General features: G+C 64.1%; 1 protein-coding gene across 1 annotated transcript in view; it reads left to right on the top strand.

The window, feature by feature from the left end:
• Nucleotides 1-2227: 2227 nt before the first annotated feature.
• Nucleotides 2228-9861, top strand: part of SND1 (staphylococcal nuclease and tudor domain containing 1) — a gene marked incomplete at its 5' end in the record, with an annotated part of 77896 nt that continues 70262 nt past the window's right edge. Inside the window, 3 exons of the mRNA XM_083860653.1 lie at nucleotides 2228-2293; nucleotides 6253-6402; nucleotides 7886-8006. Coding sequence (XP_083716779.1) covers nucleotides 2228-2293; nucleotides 6253-6402; nucleotides 7886-8006 — 337 coding nt within the window. The remainder of the gene's footprint in view (nucleotides 2294-6252; nucleotides 6403-7885; nucleotides 8007-9861) is intronic.

Raw genomic sequence — 9861 nt, 5'->3', positions numbered from 1 at the left:
ATTTTTGGGCAGAGATTTCCTGACCCCCCAAAAAAGGGGATAAGTGTTAAAAACGGGGAGAAACTCAAGAAATTAACAAATTATCATGAAAAGGCTGGAGCTGGGAGAACAGAAATGGGGAGAAGGTTGTGGTAGGTGGGGAGAGAGCGGGAAGAGGATTCCCCGTGGATTGGGGGACTCTGCACAGCCAGGGCAGGAAAATCCTGGAGAGGGACCCTCTGGAAAAGGGGTGAGGGGGGCACCGGGACGGCGGGGGGGAGACAAACCCCGGAGTGAACACACAGAGAAAAATATTAGAAACATGGGGGAAAAAAATCAGAAACATGGAAAAAAATCATAAACATGGGAAAAACATCATAAACATGGGAAAAAATCATAAACATGGGAAAAACATCAGAAACATGGAAAAAAATCATAAACATGGGAAAAACATCATAAACATGGGAAAAAATCATAAACATAGAAAAAAAAATCAGAAACATGGAAAAAAACAGAAACATGGAAAAAACCCACCAGAAACATGGGAAAAAAAATCAGAAACATGGAAAAAAACCCAGAAACATGGAAAAAATACCATAGAGTGGGAAAATGTGCCGTGAGCGGCGGGAGAGGCCGGCGGGGCGGATTCCCGTGGGATGTTCCCGGCGTGCAGGAGCCGCCGCCCCCAGGTGTGCTCTGATCCCCCCCAGGTGTGCCCCGATCCCCCCCAGGTGTGCCCTGATCCCCCCCCAGGTGTGCTCTGATCCCCCAGGTGTGCCCTGATCCCCCAGGTGTGCCCTGATCCCCCCCAGGTGTGCCCCGATCCCCCCCAGGTGTGCTCTGATCCCCCCAGGTGTGCCCTGATCCCCCAGGTGTGCTCTGATCCCCCCCAGGTGTGCTCTGATCCCCCCAGGTGTGCCCTGATCCCCCAGGTGTGCCCTGATCCCCCCCAGGTGTGCCCTGATCCCCCAGGTGTGCTCTGATCCCCCCCAGGTGTGCCCTGATCCCCCCAGGTGTGCTCTGATCCCCCCCAGGTGTGCCCTGATCCCCCCCAGGTGTGCCCTGATCCCCCAGGTGTGCCCTGATCCCCCCCCAGGTGTGCTCTTATCCCCCCCAGGTGTGCCCTGATCCCCCCAGGTGTGCCCTGATCCCCCAGGTGTGCTCTGATCCCCCCCAGGTGTGCCCTGATCCCCCCCAGGTGTGCCCTGATCCCCCAGGTGTGCCCTGATCCCCCCCCAGGTGTGCTCTTATCCCCCCCAGGTGTGCCCTGATCCCCCCAGGTGTGCTCTGATCCCCCCCAGGTGTGCCCTGATCCCCCAGGTGTGCCCTGATCCCCCTCAGGTGTGCCCTGATCCCCCCCAGGTGTGCCCTGATCCCTCAGGTGTGCCCTGATCCCCCCCAGGTGTGCCCTGATCCCCCCCAGGTGTGCCCTGATCCCCCAGGTGTGCCCTGATCCCCTGTTTTACCCCCAAACCCGCCGGGCCGGGCTGGGAGCGGCCCCGGGAGGCTCCGGTGGCCCCGGGGCTCTGTCCGGTCGCTGGGGGTGTCCCGGAGGGGCTGCACGGAGCACCGGGGGCTCTGTCTGCTGTCCCCGCTGGGGCTGCCGGGCTCCGGGGGGGCCGTGGGGATGTGCTGGGGGTCCCGGGGCCGGGCCGGGGTCCCTCCTGCGAGTCCCCCCAGGTGTCCCCAGCCCAGGTCCCGGGGCCGGGATCCCCCCGGGGTGTCCCCAATCCCCGGAACGGGCGGGGGATCCCCCCGGGGTGTCCCCATTCCCGGCTCCGCCCCCGCCGCGCGCTCCGCGGACAGAAGGGGGCGTGTCTCCTCAAAGCCCCGCCCCTCATAAATAAAAAGGGGCGTGTCCATTCCGGGCCCCGCCCCCGCGCGCGGCGCGAGGCCACGTGTGCGCGCGGGCGGCCTTTGCCGACGTGTCCCTGGCGCCGCGCGCCCCGGAAGTCCCGCCCCCCCTCCCGCGCGCCCGGGCCGGGCGGGGCCGCGAGGGGCGCGACGTCACCCGCGGGCGGCCCTGCCATTGGCCGGGCAGCGGGGGGGCGGGGCGGCGCGCGCGGCGGGAGAGGCCGCCCGTTGGCCGCCGGCCGCGCGCGCGGGGCGGGGTCTCGCGGAGGCCACGCCCCCCTCCTCTCAGCCCAAGCCCCGCCCCGCGGTCCCTTCCGCGCTCGCCCCGGGCCCCGCCGCGCTCCCGCCGCCCGCGCCCGGCCCGACCCGGCCCCTCCGCCCGCCCGGCCCCGCCATGGCCTCCCCCGGCCCGGCCGGCTCCGCGGCCCCGCCCGTCGTGCAGCGCGGCATCGTCAAGATGGTAAGGGCTGTGCCCGCCGCTCCCCGCACCGACCCCGCCGCTCCCCGGGGACCGGAGACCCCCCGTCTCCCGCAGACTCCTCCTCCGGGGCCGGGACCGCGCTCCGCCCTCCCGCTCCTCCCGCTCGCCGGGAGCCTGTCCGGTGCCCGGCTCCCCCAGCCCCGGTGCAGCCCCCCGGTGCCCCCCCCGTGGCCGTTGCTGGCCCGTTACCGCCCGCGGCCCGGGGACGCCTCGTTACCCCCGGGGTCCCCCCGCGGGCCGGGCCCCCCAGGCCGCCCCGGCTGCGGGCACTGCCCGGTCCCGCCGCCCCGGAGCCGTCCCGGGGCCGGGATGGGGCGGGCAGAGCGCCGGTCCCGGCGGTCCCGGTGGTCCCGGGGGGTCACCGGCAGCGGGGCCGGCCCGGGGGAGCCGCACGTGCTCCGCTCCCTGCCCTGCCCTGCCCGGGCCGGCCCCGCGGGGCGGAGCGCGCCGGGACCCGAGCCCCGAGCCCCGGGCACGGCACAGAGCCCCGGGATGGGACCCCCGGTGCCCCGTGTCAGGGCCCCCCACGTGTGCCCGCGGCGGGGCCCGGCAGAGCGAAGGTCGCGTTCAGTCCCGGCGCCGTGTCCCCGTCCCGGGTCCTTTCCTGGTGCCGCTCCCGCCTCTGCCCTTTCCCTGCCGGGCCCCCAAAGCCCCCAGATTGCTGTGCCCGAGCCCAGCTGGGTCCGGGGGGTCCTGGAACTGGGTCTGGGGGTCTCTGCTGAGCCTTTCACCCCCTGCTGCCTTCGGAGTCAGACCTTTCCCGGGGTGTCCCTGCAGCCCGGAGCCTGTGGCAGGGATGGGGACAGGGCTGGGGGCACTCCCCGGGGCTGGGGATGGACCCTGCAGGGCTGGGGACACATGACGGGGATCCCAGAGGTCTGGGGACACTGGGGGTCTGTGGTCAGACACAGGGCTTTGGGGACACCAGAGGTCTGTGGTCAGATACTGAGATTTGGGGACACCAGATGTCCAGTCCGGCCCCGTCCCCGTGCTGTGTGTCCCTGCTGACGAGCGGATCTGCTGCTGCCACCCGCCCTGGTCTCCTGCCCACCCACCTGCAGGTTTTGGGATGCTCAGGAAAACACTCACCTGGCTGACTCCATCCACAGGGGTGTGGACCCATGGCAGGATTTTGGGGAGGATTTTGGGGTCTGGTGGCTGGGGCAGGGCTGTCCCAGAGCCCCATACCTCGAGGTCTGTGCCCTGTGGGCCCTTTCCAGCCCAGCCAGCCCAGAATCCCCCTGGGAGAGGGGGTCCCTGGCTCTCTGTGCTGCTGCTGGAGCAGTGCCCGGGCTGTGGCAGCCACGTGCTCTGCTGTGGTTCCCCTCACAGCTTTGAGGCTTTTGGGGCTTTTTGTGCCTTCCTGTTGTAATCACAGTGAGACTGCGGGGTTTGGGAGCAGGGTGGGGATGAAGAGCAGGAGTTTTCCTCCTGCTCCTGGCAGGATTTTTAACCCTTTGAGGCCCACAGGGGCAGCTCTGGATTCTGGATGTGCCTGTGGCGTTCTGGTGCTCCGGAGCCACTTCAGCAGCACGAGCTGGGTCTGTGCCCCCGTGTGCCTGTGCCGTGTCCTGTCCCATTTCCGGGCTGTGTCAAGGCTGGTTTAACCCAAATTTCTCTGATGGAGCCCCCAGTGGGGCAGATGGGACCTGGGGTGATGCCCTTGTGCTGGCAGGGGCCTGGGACAGTGACATGGGACAGTGACACTGGGTATTGGGACAGTGACACAGGACAGTGACACCGGGGTGCTGGGACAGTGACATGGGACAGTGACACCGGGATGCTGGGACAGTGACACAGGACAGTGACACCGGGGTGCTGGGACAGTGACATGGGGCAGTGATGCTGGGTGCTGGGATAGTGACATGGGACAGTGACACAGGACAGTGACACCGGGGTGCTGGGACAGTGACATGGGGCAGTGATGCTGGGTGCTGGGATAGTGACACTGGGTGCTGTGACAGTGTCCCCATCCATTGCTGTCACTGACCGGCCCCTGGAGCAGTGCCCCAGCTGGTGGCAGCCACACGGGTGGGTGACAAACAGGGTGTGTGGCCACTCCATGGGCAGGGACAGGGTGACAGGGATGTGGAGCCGGGATGGAATGTCCCCCCAAGGCACAGCATTGACCCCAGAACACGGAGCAGCTCCACCAAGGGTCCCACCCCGGGGTCCAGAACTTGTGCTGGGGATTGAGCAGAGCAGCTCCAGCATCCCCTGGCCTCCCCGTGCCCTATAAATTAAAGATTAAGGTTAATTACAGCCATGAAACCTCTAAGTCCTTGAGCACAGAGCCTTTGCTGGGATTGCTCTGGGTGCTCCTTGGGCTGCAATTCCCAGTGCCTCCTGCAGCATTCCGGGCTCTGCCGTGGTGGGGGACAGCAGGAGGAAGTGCAGGGGGCACCCAGACCCTGGGGTGGGCTCAGTGGGCTCATTCCAGAGGGATCCCCTGTCCTGGGCACGGGGGCTGGCTGGCTTAGGGGGTGGAATGGAGCTGGATGGGTTTGGGATCCCTGTGAGCATCCGTGGGGATTTGGGGTGGGGAGGAGCCAGGGCAGGTGCTGGAGCCCCACCCCGAGGCTGGATCCAGAGATCTGGGAACAGGGAGATCCCCAGGAGCAGGGATATCCCTGGGAGCGGGGAGATTCCCGGGAGATCCCTGGGAACAGGGAGATCCCCAGCACACTCCAGTGCTGGCCCAGAGCCCGGCTCTGCTGCTGGGACCGTGCTGTCACTGGGAATGTGGGGGCTGGAGGTGTGAGGGAACCCTGGGAGAGGGGATTGCCTGGGAGTGCCCAGCTCAGGGCTCTCAGCAGCCAGAGCTGTGGTGGGACAGGGCCCAGCTGGGCTCATCTGGAAAGTACCGGGAGTGAAATCCCGATTTTCCAAATGCTCCTTGGTGTTCTGTGTGCACAGAGGTGACACGGTGTCTGGGTGTGCTGAGGGAGCCCAGAGCCCCCCCAGGGCCACCCCTGCCATGGCAGGGACACCTCCCACTGTCCCCAGCCCAGCCCCAGTGTCCAGCCTGGCCTTGGCCACTGCCAGGGATCCAGGGGCAGCCACAGCTGCTCTGCCAATTCCAGCCCAGACAGGAATTCCCAGTTCCCAATCTCCCACCCAGCCCTGCCCTGTGGCAGTGGGAAGCCATTCCCTGTGTCCTGTCCCTGTCCCCAGTCCCTCTGCAGCTCTCCTGGAGCCCCTTTGGGCCCTGGGATGTGCTGGAAGCTCTCCCTGGACCCTTCTCCTCTCCAGGGGAGCATTCCCAGCTCTCCCAGCCTGGATCCCTGGGGGCTGAGGGGCTCCAGCCCTGGAGCAGCTCTGGGGCCTCCTCTGGACTCTCCAGCAGCTCCAGGTGCTGCTGCTGCGTCCCCAGGGCTGGGGCAGCTCTGCAGGTGGGGCCTCACCTGGGCACAGGGACAGGGTCCCCCCTGGGGGCTCAGCCCAGGATTGGATTTTGACCACATCCTTCGTCTCCAGCTGGGACAGGTCCCAGGTCTCCAACGCTCTGGGAACACCCCTGTGCTACTCTTGCTCTTAGAGGGGCAACACGTTGTGACGTGGTGTGGACCCTCCCAGAGGACAGCAGCAGCAGCAGCAGGTCAAACATGGAAGGCTCTTTATTATCTGACTCCAATTCTACTTATATACATTTTGTACAGAGGGCCCAGATTGGCCCAAGGAGGTCACAACCTCCTGACCCCATTGGTCACTGTGACCGTCAGTCAAATTCTCCTCTCAGGGAACAACTACACAAAACACACAGATTAGTTCTACGAATACGATATTATTTATGTGAAGCAGCATGAGAATGGTGCTGCAAAGGTTCAAACACTCGAAAGCAAGAAATGCAGGGGCGACATCCCTGGAATTCTGCATGTCCCTTCTCCTCCCCGTGTGTCCCCCTGCCGTGCCCCCCTGACCCCCGAGTGTCCCCGCAGGTGCTGTCGGGCTGTGCCATCATCGTGCGGGGACAGCCCCGCGGGGGGCCCCCCCCGGAGCGCCAGATCAACCTCAGCAACATCCGGGCGGGGAACCTGGCCCGGCGCGCGGCCGCCAGCCAGCCCGACGCCAAGGACACCCCTGACGAGGTGGGTGTGCCCCCAAAACCCCGGGGGGTGCAGCAGGGACTCCCCCCCGGGGGCCAGAGCTGGGGGGCACACGGGTGGGACAGATGGGAAAGGGTCTACAGGGTCCAGTCCCCTCTGGGGATTTGGGTAGAGGGGATTTTCTTCTTTGCCTCTCTGCACTTGGGGTGGGGCTTGCAATGTGGGGGGCACAGGGGGTGGTTTGGGACGCAAGGGATGGTTTGGGACACACGGGATGGTTTGGGGGACACAAGGGATGGTTTGGGGCACACGGGATGGTTTGGGGGACACACGGGATGGTTTGGGGCGCACAGGGGATGGTTTGGGACACACGGGATGGTTTGGGGCACAAGGGATGGTTTGGGGCACACGGGATGGTTTGGGGCACAAGGGATGGTTTGGGGCACACGGGATGGTTTGGGGCACAAGGGATGGTTTGGGGCACACGGGATGGTTTGGGGCACAAGGGATGGTTTGGGGCACACGGGATGGTTTGGGGCACAAGGGATGGTTTGGGGCACACGGGATGGTTTAGGGCACAAGGGATGGTTTGGGACATACAAGGGACGGTTTGGGGCACAAGGGACGGTTTGGGGCACACAGGGGACGGTTTGGGGCACACAAGGGACGGTTTGGGGCACACGGGATGGTTTAGGGCACAAGGGATGGTTTGGGACACACAAGGTATGATTTGGGACACAAGGGATGGTTTGGGACACACAAGGGATGGTTTAGGGCACAAGAGATGGTTTGGGACACAGGGGCGGTCCCGGAGCCGCTCCTCCCGCGGGCCGGGGGCGGCGGCAGCGGCGCTGGCAGATAATTGCTCTCCCCGGGGAGTTTTGTCTTCCAAACAGCTTCTAAATGTCACTCTTTGCCAAAGTGACGCCTGTCAGCCCCGCTAATTGTTTATGAGCGCGTCATGTTCCCACCTCCGGCCGCGCTCTCGCCCACCCGCCGCGCTGGAGCGGGAACGGGGAACGGGAACGGGCTCCGGGAACCGGGAATGGGAACCAGGAACGGGCTTTGGGATCAGGCTCCGGGAACGAGCTGCTCTAGGAATGGGCTTCGGGAACGGGCTCGGGGAACGGGCTGCTCCGGGAATGGGCTCAGGGAATGTGCCCCAGGAATGGGCCCTGGGAATGCGCCCCGAGAATGGGCCCTGGGAATGCCCTCCGGAGCCTCCCGTGCCCAGCTGGGGCTGTGAGATCCCGGTGCTCCCGGCCGGGCTCATCCTCTCCCTGGAGTTCCCGGGAAGGAGCCCTCACTGCACATCCATGGGAATTCTGGGGCAATCCCGAGAGCTTTCCTGGGCTCGGCTGGGTTTTGGGGAGCTGGAGAACAGCCCAAGATCCCTCTCTTTGTGTGGGGGTGTTTCTCCCAAGGAGTCGGTTCCCAGCGGATCCCTGCGGGATCTCCCGGGGAATTGGGGGCTGCTCCCCCTGCCCAGGACCCTCCAGCTCACAGCCCTTCCCTCCCCCGACAGCCCTGGGGCTTCCCGGCCCGGGAATTTCTGAGGAAGAAGCTGATCGGGAAGGAGGTTTGCTTCACCGTGGAGTACAAGACCCCACAGGGCCGGGAGTACGGCATGGTGTACCTGGGGAAAGGTGAGTGTGCATCTGGGGAAAGGGGAGTGTGCACCTGGGGAAAGGTGAGTGTGGATGGTGTACCTGGGGAAAGGTGAGTGTGCGCCTGGGGAAAGGTGAGTGTGCGCCTGGGGAAAGGTGAGTGTGCGCCTGGGGAAAGGTGAGTGTGCGCCTGGGGAAAGGTGAGTGTGTGCCTGGGGAAAGGTGAGTGTGCACCTGGGGAAAGGTGAGTGTGCACCTGGGGAAAGGTGAGTGTGCGCCTGGGGAAAGGTGAGTGTGCACCTGGGGAAAGGTGAGTGTGGATGGTGTGCCTGGGGAAAGGGGAGTGTGCACCTGGGGAAAGGTGAGTGTGCACCTGGGGAAAGGTGAGTGTGCACCTGGGGAAAGGGGAGTGTGCACCTGGGGAAAGGTGAGTGTGCGCCTGGGGAAAGGTGAGTGTGTGCCTGGGGAAAGGGGAGTGTGCACCTGGGGAAAGGTGAGTGTGGATGGTGCGCCTGGGGAAAGGGGAGTGTGCACCTGGGGAAAGGGGAGTGTGGATGGTGTGCCTGGGGAAAGGTGAGTGTGCACCTGGGGAAAGGGGAGTGTGGATGATTTGTCTGGAAAAAGGTGCATCTGGATGGTTTGTCTGGGGAAAAAGTGGGTCTGGATGATTTACCTGAAAAAGTGGGTCGGGATGGTTTTTCTGGAAAAGGTGAGTGTGGATGGTGTGTTTGGAAAAAGGTGCATCTGGGTGGTTTGTCTGGGGAAAAAGTGGGTCTGGATGGTTTCCCTGGGAAAAGGTGGGTCTGGGTTTCCAGGTTTCCCTGGGAAAAGGTGCATCTGGATGGTTTGTCTGGAAAGAGTGGGTCTGGATAATTTACCTGGGAAAAGGAGGGTCTGGATGGTTTGTTTGGGGAAAGGTGAGTGTGGATGGTTTCTCTGGGGAAAGGTGGGTCTGGGGGGAGCACGAGGGGAGGTTTGGGGTGGGTCGGGATGTGCCATCAGCAGGAGGATGCCTGCCTGCTTTCCCATCACTTTTCTGTGACTTTTCCCTGGCTCCCCAGCTTTGGGAGGGGAGTGGGGGGTGCTCACAGCTCCAGCCCTGCTCTCCCTGCTCCAGGAGCTTTCCTGGGCTCAGCCTGGAATGTCTTAAATCCAGCTGGAAAACCACCTTTTGGGGGGGATGGAGTGGGAGAGGGGAGGTGTTGGGATGTGCTGTTGCAGCATTCCCACTTTTCCGTGGATTCCCAGTTTTGGGAGGAGGCAGTGCCCGGTGCTGATCCCAGCTCAGCCAGAGTTCATGGGCACAAGGAACAGGGCTGGGTGAATTCCCACAGCTTTCCCTTTTCCATCCTTTTTGTTGTTACAAATCTCTTGCTTGTCTGTGGCTGAGATCCCACAAGGAATCCTCCCTGAGCATTCCGGGTGGGTTTTGGGGTTCTCCCTCAGCCACAGCCCTCTGGAGGCACCGGTTTTGTCCCTGCCCGGAATTCCCATCCGTGCCCTCGGCGTTCTGGGGGTGAGATCAGGGCAGGGTGGGTTCCAGGGGAGCTCCCAGGACCCGGCTGATCCTGCAGAGCCTCCCTGTTCCAGGGGCAGGGGATGCTCCGTGTGGAGCTGGGGATGTTTGGGGGATGTTTGGGATACCAATGGGATGTGGCCAGGCTCAGACACCTCCCCAGCACTGCAGCCCCGTGGGAAGGAGGGAAGGAGCAGGCACAGGAAAGCAGCTGGGAAGGAGCTCGGGGGCTGCTGAATTTTGGGGAAGTCCCTGAGGAGCCCCAAAGGGACTGGGGGTGTTGAGTGCCCTCAGCCCCACATCCCTGTGGACTTGGCTGTTTTCCATGTGGGAATGGGCTGGAAAGGGGGAGCAGGTGCTCCAGATGTGCTTCTTGTG

Source organism: Zosterops lateralis (assembly GCF_965231275.1).
Source record: "Zosterops lateralis genome assembly, chromosome: 4".
Taxonomy (NCBI): domain Eukaryota; kingdom Metazoa; phylum Chordata; class Aves; order Passeriformes; family Zosteropidae; genus Zosterops; species Zosterops lateralis.
Note: the sequence above shows the minus strand (reverse complement) of the source record. Positions and strands in the feature narration are given on the sequence as shown.